At 41.1% G+C, this 16,656-nt stretch overlaps 2 protein-coding genes across 8 annotated transcripts in view; one reads left to right on the forward strand and one right to left on the reverse strand.

Annotated features, from left to right (window-relative positions):
* Positions 1-12,201, forward strand: part of COLGALT2 (collagen beta(1-O)galactosyltransferase 2) — a 167,219-nt gene extending 155,018 nt beyond the window's left edge. Inside the window, exon 12 of one of the 3 annotated variants that reach the window (XM_037825192.1) lies at positions 11,990-12,201. In XM_037825192.1, the coding sequence (XP_037681120.1) occupies positions 11,990-12,026 (37 nt within the window). In that variant the 3' untranslated portion in view covers positions 12,027-12,201. Of the gene's footprint in view, positions 1-6,671; positions 7,098-11,989 lie in introns of those variants that run through there. The other 2 variants (XM_037825191.1, XM_037825190.1) reach the window with 2 other exon arrangements.
* Positions 4,137-16,656, reverse strand: part of RGL1 (ral guanine nucleotide dissociation stimulator like 1) — a 266,774-nt gene continuing 254,254 nt past the window's right edge. For 4 of the 5 annotated variants that reach the window (XM_037825183.1, XM_037825186.1, XM_037825187.1 and 1 more), the window contains 3 exons: positions 15,076-15,330; positions 10,820-10,934; positions 5,662-5,849 (listed from right to left, as the gene is read on the reverse strand). In XM_037825183.1, coding sequence (XP_037681111.1) covers positions 5,662-5,849; positions 10,820-10,934; positions 15,076-15,330 — 558 coding nt within the window. Of the gene's footprint in view, positions 5,850-10,819; positions 10,935-15,075; positions 15,331-16,656 lie in introns of all 5 variants that reach the window. The other variant, XM_037825184.1, reaches the window with a different exon arrangement.

Below are 16,656 nucleotides of genomic sequence, written 5' to 3' on the forward strand. Positions count from 1 at the left end.
ATTTGAGAGTCTGATCAGAATATGTCTTGGACTGGGTTTATTTGGATTTATTCTATTTGGAGTTCACTGAGCATTTATGCTTTGTGTGTTTATATTGTGTAGAAGGTTGGGGAAGTTTTCCCCAGCAATTTCTTTGAATACTCTTTCTAGACCTTTACCCTTCTCTTCCCCTTCTGGGACACCAATGAGTCTTAAGTTTGGACGTTTTCTTTTATCTATCGTATCCCTGAGATCCACTGCGATTTTTTCAATTTTTTTCTCCATTCTTTCTTTTGTTCTTTCATTTTCTGTTCTGCGGATTTCTAGGACACTGAGATGTTGTTCAGCTTCCTCTAGTCTTGTATTGTGAATATCCAGAGTCTTTTTAATTTGGCCAACAGTTTCTTTTATTTCCATAAGATCTTCTATTTTTTTATTTACTCTTGCAGTGTCTTCTTTATGCTCTTCTAGGGTCTTTTTTATGGCACTTATATCCTGGGCCATGGTCCTCTTGATGTCCTTTAAATCCTTTGCCATGTTTTCATTCTTTGATTGTAGTTCTTTAATTAAATTTGCAAGATATAACGTTTCTTCCGAAATCTTGATTTGTGTGTTTGGAGCTGGATTCTCCGTATCATCTGGTTTTATCATATGCATTAAGATTTTCTGTTGTTTTTGGCCTCTTGGCATTTGTTTTGCTTGATAGGGTTCTTTCAAGTTGTATCAAAAAAAAAGGGATATCGATCTAATTTTTCAGAGACACAGTTTGGTGACGTACACTTTCTCTAAGTAACCAGCAGATGGTGTCTGTGAGCCACCTATATCCCTCCAATCAGTTCTTGCATAGTGAGGGGAAATGATTCTTGTGTGTTCAGTTGGAGAGCTTGGCCTGGGCGCACTGCTGGAGTCACCTGCCGAGTGTGGGGAGCACACACGGGTGGCCAGAGAGGAAGGGCAGCTCTCTCTCGGTGTCCCATAAACCACTAGACTTGGTGTAGCGCCCCTGGGTTCTCCAAGCGGATCCCCCCTCCCAGCCGCGATCCTCCCTCAGCCAAGGGGGATGCCGTGCTACGTCATCAGTGTGCGCAGTGCCTCTAGGGAAGCCCTGGACTGCTTGGCTGTGCCGCGGGGCTCTCAGCTCATTTCAGAATGCAGAATGTGTGAGGCTGTCTTTACTGCAACGCCTTGTCGGCTGAGAGCAGCTGAGGTTTTCTCCACAGAGAGCAAGCGAGAGACAGAATATTTCCCCCGATTCTCCCAAGGTCAGTTGTCACCAAAAGCCTCTGTCTGCTTGTTGAGGATTCACTGTCTGTATTGAGCAGTTATTATTAAAAGCTCACTTGGAGCTGGGCTGAGAGTGTGCACGGCGCGGCTTCCGTGAGGGAGGGGCTCCTGGCTCTAGGTTCTCGGCTCTCAGCGCTGGTCCGCAATTTTACTTACAGATTTTATGCTGTGATCCCGGGCATTCCTCCCAATTCATTTTGGTGGAAGTTGAGTGTACTGTCACGTTTGTCTCCCCGCTACCATTCCAGGTTATTTACTGGTTTTTTGTTCATTTATGAATTGTTCTGGGGGAGACTAAGTCTTCCACTTCTTTCTATGCCGCCATCTTCCCAGAATCCCTCTGTATGGCTCTTTTTAAAGTACTCCAGTGATCCAATTAAGACCCACCCTGAATGGCTAGGACAAGACCTCCATAGAAATAATCCAATGAAACATCTCACCCACAGCTGATTGAGTCACATCTCCATGGAAACACTGAAACAATAGGTTCCAACCTAATCAACACTAATATGTCTGCCCACAAAAGACTGCATCAAAGATAATGGTGTTTTGGGGGCCATAATACATCCAAAGTAGCACAGAGGCTTTCTATAATGTCTAGTGCTTTTGAGACATTCTCTCCAATTAAATAGATGGGGAAAGAATTGATCCAAAAGTGGTCCACCAACTGACAAGGAGTTCATTCAGCAAGAAATTAAATAATGATAAGAAAACTGCATGTGACAGGTGAAATATTCCAAGGACCAAGAGCAGGCAGCCTTGGAAATAATCTTTCCACCCATGTTTTATTGTTGTGTTTATGTGTTGTGGTGATGCTTATTATTTCAGGGAGAACCTGCATCCCCAGAGATGTTCTGATTAAATGTGCAGCGGGGAGGAAGGGCATGTGAGCAGGCTTGTGGCAGCCCTAAGACAATACAGGGCAGCTGATGAGGACAAAAAGTCTGGCAAGAAACAGCCAGTTGCTTGGAAAAAAGAGAAGTAATTATGGCACATTATGTTGGGGATTAAAAAAAAAAAAAAGACTCAGAAAATGGAGCCTCTGCCTACCACCAGGATGGAACAAGAAAAAGCTTGAATTAGAGCATGATGAGTCTAGGTAAGCTTTCAGGAAGAGTTTGACAGACCTGTTAGACATTGCATTTCTTTGGATTCCAAAGAAAGTGGTGGCTCCATTAAAATTTGTTGTTGGGCAGGAGAATGGCCTCCTTTCTGCTCTGTGGATTTACCTAAAATGGCCTTGCCCGTTCCTGTGACACCAGCTGTGCGGCTCCCAGCCCAAAGCCATCCTCCCATCTGCCCCCAACAGGGGTGGAAAGAATGAAGAATCACCTCTGAGGACTGGTTTCTCTTTATTTTTAATTTACTGAGTTTATTTTTATGCCCCTCCCTGCAGTTTTTTCAGCTTGGCGTCCTGTGTACGGGCGTTTTAATAAAACCACCATGTCTGAGCCCCTCAGGGCTTGCCGAGCGCCCGTAGGTCCAGAGACAGCTGTTCTAGGGGCCGCCTAACATAAGCGTTGGTCTTGCTCATGGGGGAATCTGACTTGCAGGGTGGAGTGGACAGGCTGTCTCTATTCTACCAGTCAATTTGGTAAAAATGTAGAACTCCATTTCACCCCACCCCACATCCCCTGTCTTGCTCCAATTTTCTCTCTACACTCTCCGTTTAGTGAAGCTGGCCTCAGTCTGAATGCCTTTTGGGAAGACCTTCTCTGCTCCCTCTACAGAAGTCCCCCTGGCTTCTGGTGCCTCATGGAAGGTTTCAAGAATTAGGCAGATGGGAGCAATCAGAGTGGGGGTAAAGGCCGTCAGAAAGAAGGCAGAATACAACCTTGGATCCTTACTCCAAATTGGATTTTATAAAAAGTGTCCCCTACAGTGTGACTCCTAAGAACAGCAATCTAACAAACATATTTGATGGCAGTTTGCTAGGAACACCATTCTTTCCCCCAAATGCTCATGACACTTGCCAGTGGGGAGGATTTCCTCCAAACACAGCCACTGGCTTTCCCTCTGCTCTCTCCAACCAATCCAGGGTGGGCTTCCAAAAAGCTTATTGATGTATCAGAACCTAGAAATTGCCTGATTAATACTCCAAACAACCCCTTTGGGTCTGGTAGCACATGCCAACCGAGTCCCAAACTAGTTTATTAGTTTAACCAAAAGGTAAACAAATGTTGGAGATGCAGAAAGACAAGCATGTGAGCAGCTAAAAGCATTAGGCAGCTGTCTATCAGGAAACAAATTTAAGACATTTAAAGTGGCATTAAATAAATGAGGCTATGTTTTATCTACTTGGAATTTCCATTAGCTTTTAAAAAGTAAAAAAAAAAAAATATATATATATATATATATATATTTTACATTGCAGGATATATATATATATATATATATATATATATATATATACTCTACATATACAGCATAAATACACAGGGCAAGCACATGGGCACAACATGTATGTCTTCATAGCCACACCCCAAAACAGGCCGACAGTTCTGTATCTTCATTTTGACCTTCAAACCAAGAATATCAAGCTGAAGCTGCATTTGACTTCAATCTCTGTGACATCTACCACCCTGGCCATCTCTCCTCCAAGCACAGAAGCACAAACCAGACATAAGAAAGTGCATTCTGACTAGCTGAAACTCAGTCAGTCTTTACAATGCACAATCTCATCTCCCTAGAGAGACCTAAAAGAAATCTGAGGCCTTCCTGGCTCATTCTTTGGTCCACTGTCACAGATCTCTAAACTCTCCCTGGGGTTTCTTATAGATTTCATATTGCTCCTTACATACCATAAATCCCACATGACTTTAAAGAGCTGTATTATAGGATTAGGAGAAAAAAAAGCTACATGTTAATCATACTTCGTAATCTGCATTCATTCTCTTTATTTTTTGAATAAAAACTGGTATTTTGAGAATTTTTTCTTAAAAAGGACAACATTCTGAAAGTGCTTCTTACACATTTCAACATCCCACATATGGCTTTTTAGTTCAAACCCCAGCATGGCTCAGATTTGAAAGGGAGAGCATGATGGTGTTACTAGAGACAAAAAATGTCACTAACAGTGACACTGTGATAGCATGTGGGGACCTGAAAAAAAAGTTACTGATTCCATCTGGAAGAATGTACCTCTTCAAGAAATGATTTAGACAATAGATGCAGCCCATTTCTTTCCCCATAACTAGGCACAGTAATGCTATAAAAGTTACTAATAGAACAGGACATTGCTATCAGCAGGGAACATCTTCAGCGGGGCTCATAAACAGGGCAATCACTGTTCAGAAATCTTTCACAGGCTCAAAATGATCAAATATAGTCAATCGCAGTAGAAATTTCTACACCTGAGAAACAAATTGCACATAATAAAGAGGTACTATGATCCAGGTGGCAAAAGAATCCAGACATACAGTTTTACATGCAAAAGGCATTCAGAAAAGGCAATGAAGTAATGACACTCCAAGACAAATAACGAGTCTAAATGATTCACAATTCTTTTACGCTTTCTTTCTTTTCTGGCTGAAAAGCCCATCAGTTACCAAAGAACATGGCTATTTGTGCAATAAAGATTGTGGTATGCCCTGGGAGGCAGGGGGACAGAAACACGACATGGTTGCCAGAAATCAAAATGGGCTTGTGTTGATTCCGAAAAAGCGACGGTGAGGCCAGGGGGTCAGAGTGGGTCTCAGGAGCTCCTTCTCCCCATCCCTGGGGCAGCAGAAAGTGGCAGATAACAGGTAGAGGTTGAAGGCCACTGGCTCATCCAAACCCTTTGCAAAAAGGCCTTTCATTCAGCCTGTGGCAGGTCCACCCTCTGAAGCTATTCTTTTCTGGTGGCACTTGATTGAGAAAGTAATTCTCTCCCTTTACAAAAATAAAGTTTGGAGTTCTTGTAATACTGGAATAAAGGACATACTGTATTCTAGGATTGATTCCGTTTACTTGGAAGTATGAGAAGGTTCTCAGTTCCTTTTATCTCCCTGTAAAAAGTGACCTCAACTTCCCAGGCCATTGTGCAAATCTGTTTTCCCATAGTCCAGAATATTCTATAAAGTCCCTCATACACACACACACACACACAGACACACACACACACACACACCAAGTATGTATATATATATATTTATAAATGTGGATAATTTTGCAATTTTGCATTCCAGTCTCAAATAGGCCAAAGAGAATCAGTGAATTATTCATCCTTTTCCCATCAAATTCATTTCTAATTTCCCCACAATGCCTATCGCTGTGCCTTGCACACAGTAGGTACTCAATAAATATCTGTTGATTTCACCATTGATCCTCTAACACTGGATGGTAGCTGCAATCACCACTGCTTGTTCCCAGCCCCACTGTGCCTCTGGCAAGCAAGGCGCCACTTGGTCCATCCCTTTAGAGGGTGATTTTGCTGTGCCTGTTGCTCCAGCAGCCCCGCTTAGCTGTCCTGGGCAATGTCAAGCTGGTCCGGCTACGCAGCTTCACTTGCTCTTCCACGGAATTCTTTTTGCGTAAAATGAAGTCAAAGTTCACTTGGCTGTTCATGGCATAAAAGACATTTGCCGAGTCTGGGATCACTAGTTCTGCAAAAAATAAGGAAAGAGGACGTAGTCAGCTTGTGCAGGTCAGCCCAGCACTGATAGTGGCAGATGGAAATCTTGCTGAGACACAGGCCGGAGTTTGTCCTCAAACTTGAACCGAACCAGATAATGATCACTGCTCCCCTCCTCCACTCCTGTCCCCTGAAAAATGGGTCTCAACAACTTCTCAATCCCACTAAGAAAATGCAAATAAGATTTTTTTATAAATTGACCGATAAACTTAATGTTCAAATACAGAATATTAGAGTTAGAAGAAGTGCAGTAAGAAACACAGGCCAAGAAAAGCTAAATGCCATTCCCAAGATCAAAGCTACTTAACAACAGAACTAGGACTACAACACAGCATCCTTCCTCCCTTAAATCCATTTCCACTCTCCTATGCAGCTCTTCTTAGAGACTAAGAGAAACCCAGCAACATGGGGTAACAATGTGGAACTGATCTACGGAGTTTTCCAGAACTCCTTAATTGGAATATTGAATTATTTTTTGAAGTAATCCCCAATCAAATATGTATTATATTCCATTTTAGTCCTTGCTTTGTCAAGAGCTTGCATCTTAATATTCAACAGTATCCATATAGGACAGTGATATTTGCTAACATTTAAACTATTTTTCAGTGATTAACAACTAGAGATTGGGAATTTCTGAACAAGGTTTGTTCCTTCTGTAATATGAAATTATCAAAGCAAAGTTGTTTTTAATTCATTTCCTTTTTCAAAGAAAGCATATATACTAAAATGTTAATAGTGGTTATCTATGAGTAGCAGGATTACAGATGAGGATTTTTTTCTTTATGCTTTCCAGAAGTTATCTCCCAGCCTGTCTCCTCTTCTCAACAGACAACCCTGATCCAGATTAGAAAACAGATACATTCAGGAGTGAAGATTTGCCAAGAGAGGCTTCAGAAAAAGGATTTCTTTCAATGTTTCCCAGTGATATTCGAGCATTTCAGTATCACCAGCTCCTTGCCTAAATAAATACGCAGTAAAGAAACTCCTAATTTTTCTACAATGGACATGTATTACTTGTATAATAAAAACTAATAATAAATGTTTTAAGCAGAGAAAAAAAGACAGTATATAGCAATTAGCACTCAGGGGTAACGGGTAACTAAAAGAAAACAAACAGGAAATAGAAAAAGGTAAAATGTATGAGTCTAGCTTGGTGATAGTAGAGGAACTGGTTGGGGAATTGGATTAAATGAGCCTTACTTTAACCTGAAATGTTGAGATCCCACAACAAGACTGGATGAGCTCCTACTGTAAGCCACTCTTAGTGGTTCTTGTACATTATTCAAACAAACATTCCACAAAGCGTAACACCCTTAAGGTGACCCCATGCTTCTGCTCACATACTCCCACGTCAATAATAATATACCTCACATGGCTATATAACACTCAGCACTTCCCCAAAGTACTTTCACGAACATTATTTCCTGTTATCTTCCCAATCACCCTGTGAGATATGAGGAACAAGTGGGGTATTTTTTCCACTTAACTAACTACCAGCCAAGGCCCAGGGAGGTGCCGCGGCTGGCCTGAGACCACATGGCTGGTGAGTGGCAAAGCTGGGCCCGGAGCCTGCACCTCGGGAACCCCAGACCTTCGGACCCACCAGCCTCACTCGTGAAGCACAGTGTTGCAAGGATGACATTTCTGAGCAACATGGTAAAACTCAGGAGATGACTTTTTAGCTTAGAATTGTAACTGTAACAACATCAAAAGGTCTTCCATAACTGAAAAAGGTTTGCCCCTAAACCTAGAGCAGCCGAATGAATGAGAAAACTTCCAAGAGGCAGATGAAAAAGGATTTTCTTAGGTGCCGTAAGTTTTTAACCTCTAGGGAAAGATACTACTCTAGGCCCAAGATGGAACCCTGGGTGCTTTGTTGGCCAAATGGAATATAAATTGCTGCCCCTCCCCAACTTAAACAATTCTGCTTTTCCTTTATGGGGGTGGGGGTGGGCTGCTTGTTGGTAAACAGAGTTCTACATTAAGAGGTTTACAATGTTCAGCGTTGGCTCCCTCAGCATACAGGGTTGGCCTCTATCAACAATATTTGCTGCTCCTTCTGCAGCAGGAAAAGAGACTTATTCTAATGGAGTCACTTCTTTACGATGTGACAGGGTACAGAGAAGTTATCTCCCAGCCTGTCTCCTCCTCTCAACAGACACAACCTGGTCCAAATTAGAAAACAGATACATTCAAGGGTGAACATTTGCCAAAAGAAGCTTCAGAAAAAAGGATTCTTTCAAAAGTTCCCTGTGATGGTATTGGGGAAAAAGCAAACTGGAGTCTATGGTCAACAATAACACTGTAATATGCTTCCCTTAAATGTAACAAAGGCAATATACCAATGCTAAGTGTGAATGAGAGGGGGATATAAGGCAGGGATATGGGATTCTTGGTACTGGTGGTGTTGTCTGACCTTACTACTATATTGTATTGTATATTTTATTTTTTTTATTATCTTTTTTTTATTCTTTTTTAAAAAAACCTTTTTTCATAATTAATATGCTCAAGTGCTGATTGTGGTGATAAACGCACAACTATATGATCATACCATGAACAACTGATTGTACACTGTAGATAAGTATATGGTATGTGAATATATCTCTATAAAATTGTAGGAAAAAATATAAATAGGGATAAAAGTGCTGGAGAAAACGTGGAGAGAGGGAGGTACCTATCCACTGTTGGTAAGGAAGCAGAATGGTATAGCCTATCTGGAGGACAGAGTGGTGGTTCCACAAGAAGCTAAGTATGTGGGAGCCATAAGGTCCTGCAACCTCATTAGGGGGCATATACTTGGAAGATCTGAGAACAGGGACACGTATGGACATTTACATATTGATATATACGGAGGTATTATTCATGATTTGCAATGGGTGAGGTGGCCTAAGGGTGCATCGACTGAGGAACAGAATGGTGAACTGTGGCGTGTGCATACAATTGAATACTGAGCAACTGCGAGGAGGAGTGAAGCTGTCAGATGCGCAACTAGGTGAAAGAATCCTGTAGACAGCATTTTGAGTGAAGTACACCAGAAACAAAGACAAACATTATGCACTAACTACAATGTGTAAACTCAGAATTGGTTCTTAAAGCACAGTTTATCAGAGGAAGCCTTATTGTAATAGTTGCTAGATTGTAAGCTCTTATAGCAATCCCATCTATTCCTGAATTGTAATGGCTATCTCCAAACTCTAAGATGTTGATTCCTTGGTGTATAACCTGGTTGGTCTCTGGAACATTGGGTATCTGTGTGACACCTGAAACTCAGAGCTAGAGCTCAGCAGATATGAATGTCAGTATTAGTGCATACAGCAACCGTTAAAAAAGCTGAAATAGAGTCCAGACTTCAAGTAGAGAGATGAATGAAGCAGATCTGGTTAGGACTAAGGCAAATCGGGCCAAAGGGTAAAGGACGACACTGTGTTTTAAAATTTCAACTTCCATGTAAGACCAAGGGAAGAGATGTTTATTTGGTGCAGGATCTATATTTTCTAAGCAATTTAACTTGTACAGTTTGTTCAAACACCATAATTACATGGAAATTTGAATAGGAAGTGAGATCTGGTAGGTCTGTATAGGTTAGTGTGAAACAGCAAGACATCCCAAAGTAATTTGGGCAGAGAATAAAATATATACACAGGGACTCCTGAGGAGCTGGGGGAAAATGCAGAAGTGTTGGACTTCCTCACCTGGGTTGTTGCTGATGTTCTCAAAAACATTGAGGACTGACAGCTTTGTATGCCGAGCCCTCTATCTTGGGGCTTGCCCTTATGAAGCTCATTACTGCAAAGGAGAGGCTAACCCTGCCTATAATTGTGCCTGAGAGTCTCCCCCTGAGTTCCTCTTTGTTGCTCAGATGTGGCCTCTCTCTCTAACTGAGCCAACTCAGCAGGTGAACTCACTGCCCTCCCCTCTATGTGGGACCTGACTCCCAGGGGTGTAAATCTCTCTGGCAACACAGGATATGACTCCTGGGGATGAATGTGGACCTGGTATTGTGGGACTGAGAACATCTTCTTGACCAAAAGGCGGAAGCGAAATGAAACAAAATAAAGTTTCAGTCGCTGGGAGATTTCAAATGGAGTCGAGAGGTCACTCTGGTGGGCATTCTTATGCACTATATAGATACCCCTTTTTAGGTTTTAGTGTATTGGAATAGCTAGAAGTAAACATCTGAAGCTATCAAACTCAAGTCAGTTGCCTTGACTCTTGAACACAATTGTATAACGATGTAGCTTACAAGGGGTGACAGTGTGATTGTGAAACCTTGTGGATCACTCTCCCTTTATCCAGTGTATGGATGGATAAGTAGATAAATGGGGACAAAAAAACTAAATGAAAAATAGGGTAGAATGGGGGGATGATTTGGGTGTTCTTTTTTACGTTTATTTTTTATTCTTATTTTCTGGTGTAAGGAAAATGTTCAAAAATAGATTGGGGTGATGAATGCACAGCTATATGATGGTGCTGTGAACAGCTCATTAGACACCATGGATGATATGGTATGTGAATACATCTCAATAAAACCGAACTAAAAAAAAAAAGTTCCCAGTGATACTGGAGCATTACATAGCTCACCAGCTCCTTACCTAAATAAGTGTACGGTAAAGAAACTTCAAATTCTGGTGTTAGAAGCTTTTGCTTCATGAATATCGATCTTAAATAAAGATATAGCTTATCATAAACAATAAATTGAAAACAGGAGATATCATTGGAATTGCTAAACTTCTGTCCCACACACAATTTAGAAACACATTATTGGGTAAAGGAGGTACACGAGCAGCAGAAACTAAAAATGCACAGCCAAAATCCCATGTACAGTTCCATTTAAAAAAAAAAAAAAAAAAAAAAAAGCTTATCCATTTTCTGCCTTCCAAATACGAGGTGCAGCATGGACCTGCTCTAGCATCCTGACCCAGGGAAGAACATGCACCCCACCTTTGTCCTCTGAGATGACTTGCACCAGTTCATACTCCTCAGCTGGGTCTGAGTCCAGGTTGTGTTTCAGCATTGCTCTCTGGATCACGGCGGGGGTTTTATCCTGGCTCGTCAACTGGAAAGACAATGAATGGATGTGTAAAGCATCTAGCTTCATGTTTTCTGAACAAGTTTTCCTGACCCTCTTATGCTTGCTAAGAATACGTGGCCTTGTGCTATGTAACTTTCTGGGAGATACGGCCCAGAAGAATGAGAACTGGACCAAGAGCCAGCCCTCCTGGCTCTACCTTTAATGGCCAAAGGACAATGAACAAGTCACTTAATCTCTCAGAGTCACAGTGTTCTCCCTTATTAAAATGGACAGAACACCCCTGCCTTGCCCATCTTGCCCACACCAGTTGAGATCTAAAGAAAGAATATTTATGAGGGTATTACAAAAACTGTAAAGCATTAGTCCTGGACTGTTATCTTCATATGTTCCAACCTGCTGCCACCGGCTCTGATCATGACCTGTAGGATGGAAATGGCCACCATGCTACCCTCTGACCATTCCCAAAAGCACAGGTGACCCTATGCCCCAGCTTCCCACTCTCCTAGATATTTACCAAGAGAAAGGACTTGTACACAAATGCTCACAGCAGATTTACTCATAATAGCCAAAACCTAGAATCAACAGGCAAACAGGAGAATGGATAAAAAATTTTAGTATACTCACAATAGAGTATTATTCAGCTATTAAAAGGAACTAAAAACTGACACGTGACAAAATAGATGAATCTCAAAAACATGTTAAGCAAAAGAAATCAGATACAAAGATTATATATACTGCAGGAGTCTCTTACAAGAACAGACAAAGCTAATCTGCAGCATTAGAAAAGTAACTTCAAAGTTAAGGGAGGGTGGACCGGAAAAGGGGCACAAGGGAACTTTCTAGAAGGATGGAAACAGTCTTTATCTAGATTTGGGTGATGGTTACACAGGTGGATACAGTTACTAAAACCAAAGAGCTTAACACTTAGGATCTGTATATTTAATTGTATGTAAATTATACTTCAATAAAAATCAGCTTCTAAGGTATTTAAAAATAATAAATTTAATATTTTTAAAAAGCACAGTAAAGGTTTCCCTCATTCCAAATTCTGACTTTCTCTCCTTTCCTCTGCCCACCAGCCAACTATTTTATTGCAGGGTACTCACCACAACATGAAAAGAGGGCTGAGTTATGTACCCTTCCCTGCGTTTCTTTAAATATGATAGAAACTGAATGAAAGCTCCAATGATTCTTACTTAAAAATAAAAGCTATTCTCACCAGGAAGACCGAAGAGAGAAACCACACGAAAGAAGTCTAAGTTTCCTCCAAGAAACTTTGCCCCTCTCGCCTGAGACAGCAGCTGGTACTTGTGATTCAATAAACAACATTCATTACAATGGATTCCTTGAAAGCAACAAAAATCTGGCTTGTTTGTTTACTACCAAAACATCTGGCACATCCACTTGCAAGAGAAAAATAGGTGCACCCACAATTCTAAAGGAGAAAAATAGTTTTCTTGATGGTCTAAAGGAAACACTCCCATAAGTGGGTCAAACTGAGATAGCAGCATAAAATTACAGGAGGAAGTACACCACTGAGGGAATAAATATTAGGCTAAATTGGGTTTAAATTGTCAAATTTAAACTTCCTTTTAAGGAGAAAGCCAGAATATCCTTCTTTTCTTTACTTAAATTTCTCCAGATATGTCCAAATGAGGATGAGATTGCCAAGGGCCTTTCTTGGTTATTTATTACTTTGTACCAGAAAAGCTACTGAGAGGAATTAATGAAGCACAATGAGAATTAACAGCTCAGTCGTATAGCCAGCCTCATGCTGTCCCACTGAACCAGCACTGTCCAAGAGAAATACCATGTGAGCCACATGTGCCATTTTAAATTTCTAATAGCCATATTAAATAGGTTTCTGAAAGTGAAATTGTAATAATATATTTTATTTAACCCAACACATCCAAAATATTATGTCAGCATTGAATCAATAGAAAATCAATGAGATATTTTACTTTTTTAATACTAAGCCTTTAAAATCTGGCATGTATTTTACACACAGACTGCATCTCTATTTTGACTAGCCCCATTTCAGGTGTTCAATAGCCGCATGTGGCTAGTGGCCACTGTGCTAGATGGCACAGTATTGAACAATGATTGGCATCTCCTTCGTGAACCTTAAATCAGGAATGCAAGGTTTATGGTCACAGGAAGTCCTGAGAGCAGGGGAGACTCTGGGATGGACATAATGGAGAGAAGTAACATTTAGAGGCTTAAAGTGTTGTTTTTTCTGCTTTCTATGGAAGGACATAGGCTCAGGGGACAGTGATAGCTCCTGCAAAGCAGATCCTCTAGGCCAGCAGTTCTCAGCCTGCAATCTATAGCCCTTGGGGCCCCTGAGACTCTCTAAGGGGATCCATGAGGTCAAAACTATTTTCCTAATAACACTAAGATGTTATCTGTCCTTTCACTTGTGTTGACATTTGTACTGCAGTTGCAGAAGCAATGGTGGATAAAACTGCTGGTCCCTTAGCATAAATTAATGCAGTTGTAACTAACCATGCTAGTAGTCATTATACTGTTCAATGCCTTGCAATTCTAGTAAAAATAAGAACAAGACAAAAGCAAGCCAGTTTCACTTAAGAAAGCCAGTTTCTTCTATTAAGCCAAATATTAAAGAGATTTGCAAAAATATAAAGCAATGCTACTATTCTCACTCAATTTTTGGAAAAAAATAGATCTTTGTTATTAAAAAGTATAATTTACATTAATATGCATTGTATTTATTATTGTTATTTTAAATGAATTAATAAATATTTTGAAAACATTTAATATCTGATACGGTAGGTATAAATGGATATAACCCAATATAACCTGAAGCTCTTCAGAAACTCCAATAATTTTTCAAAGTATAAAGGAGTACTAAGACTAAAAGTTTGAGAACTGCTACTCTAGGCTAAACTTCAGTTGAATTATTTTCATCCCCTAGTGTAGGGCACACAGTAAAATAAATTCCAAAAATGGAATTCCCGTGGAGCAAAGTTTCTCGTTGGAATGCCTAACAGTGAGACTGAGACCACTAGAACAGTGTGTCATCTTTCATGAATCAGCCTGTGAGACAGGCTGGGATGATTTTTTCACAGAAGGTGAAAGATAAAGGGCTACAGAAGGGGCTGGCAGAAGGTACAATTACCATAAAGGCAACCGATGTACTGAGGAAGGAATCTGGAGGGGATCATCTGTTAACCTCCTCCTCCCCTAAAACACACTGAACATACAACTGCAGACTCATTCTGGGAAGTAGGGTTTTGTGTAACATCCCAGATACAGCAGAGCAGTCTCTGTACCAATCACAGGTCCTAAAGCTTAACTGTTCGGTGTTACAAATCCATGCTATAATTCAGAGACACTGGTTGGGATATGCAAGAGAAACCATGTGAATGGACACAATGAAAATTCCAAAATAACCTTCCTGACCTGGGTTTCCTTGTGGTTCTCCCACCTCCCTGGCATTCCTGGATTGGCCCCTCCTTCACGGCCACTTGCATTCTGTCTCACACACTCACTGCCTGCACGACCGTATCTGCTGTGTGGAGGCTGGTGGACTCCCAGTTCTCAATCACTGGCATCTCAATTTAAATGCTCCCCTCCCCCCAAATCTCTTCCTCCAGTAGTTCCTATGTCATTAACAAAACCTGCCTGGACAGCCTCTCATCTTCCCTCATCCTCTTCCCCCAGAACCACCACCAAAAGGACAATGACTAAATGAATGAATTCTATAATTCTATCTCCCCCAAAGCTTTTGAAAATTCATATCCATTTGCTATTGTGGAGGACCTTCCTAAGAATGCATGAAAATTTAATTATAAATCCAGGTGTATAATTCTACACCTTAACTTCGAAGAAGTTGTGAAGCAGTGGCATTATCCCCGGAATATTTTTATAGTCATCCGAGTTAATGGTTTGAAAAGGGTGACACTGACCTGCATGATTAAGCTTTAGTGCTTTTTAGGTTGCAAAAGTCATATCTTACCTGCATTGTAGGTATGTATAGTTCTATGTAAATACATCATTATCTTCACCCATTTATACATATTCATTTTGTGTGAATGCATATATGCTAATATGATGCATATTAAGGGTATTCGTCTGAGCGGCTGAGAGACTGGGACACCATGTACATGGGAAATCCTCTGCCGGCTCAGGGTGGGCTCCTTACCACGATGCTCTTGTACATGTTGCCATTGTTGTCTTCTATACTGATGCGGATGATGCAGGTGTCTTCGTTCTGCTGGTTGTAAACAGGAGGCAGCACTGTCGAGGTAATGGATGTCACAGAGACGGAGCGCTTGTGGATTTTAGGGTTATTGTTGCAGGACGGAGGAGAGGAGAGAGGGTTGATTAAGGATGACATCCCTGAGGAATTTGTGTCCATGGAATGGATAGAGGAACATGAGGAAGAGGATTCAGAGAGCTGGAAAAGTAAACACAGCCCAGAAGAAATCACAACTATTAGAACCTTGGCCAATGGTGTGTTTCACAATTTTCAAAGCAGAGGTAGAAATCAAGACAGATAAACTTCAGCTATTTCCTCCACAACAGCCCATAGCACACAGGTATCATCTCCTTGATGTTAGCACCCCCACCTCCAAAGTCAGATGCATTTCAGTGGCTGACTGAATCCCTGGGAGGCAAGGTGGGTCTCTCATTTCCATAGCTTTTTCACAGCTCTTAGGGAGATTAACCAGCAGATGGCAGCAGATACCAGAGACTAGAGGCAACAGGGGCTCCAGAAGGAAGCTGGAAGCTCACAGGGCTGGAGGAAAGCCCTTACCACGGATTTATCCAGCCCCACTGCCTTGAGCCAGAATGCTGCTCCCCATGCCCACAGAGACGATTTCTCTTCTGACTACACTTTGATATCAGTTGTTGTAACGTGAGGCTAAGATAAGGACCATGGATTATGCATGGAACACTAGCACCCACGGCTGAGGAACCTGAGGCTCAGAGAGAGTAAGTGGGGCTCCAAGTTCACTCAGCTGGTTGACAGAACCACCAAGATGAGCACGCAAGTTCCCAGAACCCCACTGCCATGTTCACAGAGCAAGTATGCAGCCAGGCATCAGCCTTTTGTTGATGGTGACAAAGTAAATTAACGTAATAAACCTCCACCTGGGGGATGTTGAGCCCAGTGAGGTTTGTGATGAGTTTTCCTGTACATTACCTCATTTTGGTCTCACAACTCACTATCTTGTGAACAAAAAGCAGAGCATTACAAAGATGAAGAGAATAAGGTCCAGAGAAATAAAGTGACTTGCCAAGGGAGCACAGCCTATGACAGGCTCTACCACTCTCCATATTTGCTGGTAAAACCAACAACACCCTTTTTCATGTTGTAAATCAAGAAGTGAACACATTGTGTGCTACACTTAATGTGTTCTTCTGATTGACTGTGTTTATCATACCCATATTACCAATTATCAAAGAAAGAAATATCTAAAACTCACTGGTAGGTGATTCCAAAACATCATTAAACTGAATAATTTTAAATTCCAATTCTTATTGTAGAAAATTATGAATAATTTCTTGGAAAGAATTAGGCTAAATCATACCATATTCATCCCATAAAATAAAATATCCTGGAGGTAATTTTAAAAAATAGATAATTTCTTTCATATTGTCTGACTTTCATGGAAACAGACACAGAAGTTTAGCTTCTGGATTATCTGGCTACTAGTAATGGGGTTTGCACTATTTTTTTCCTATGGACTTCTTCTTATGGCATAACTCTGTCAGTAAA

Source organism: Choloepus didactylus, chromosome 2, assembly GCF_015220235.1.
Source record: "Choloepus didactylus isolate mChoDid1 chromosome 2, mChoDid1.pri, whole genome shotgun sequence".
Taxonomy (NCBI): domain Eukaryota; kingdom Metazoa; phylum Chordata; class Mammalia; order Pilosa; family Megalonychidae; genus Choloepus; species Choloepus didactylus.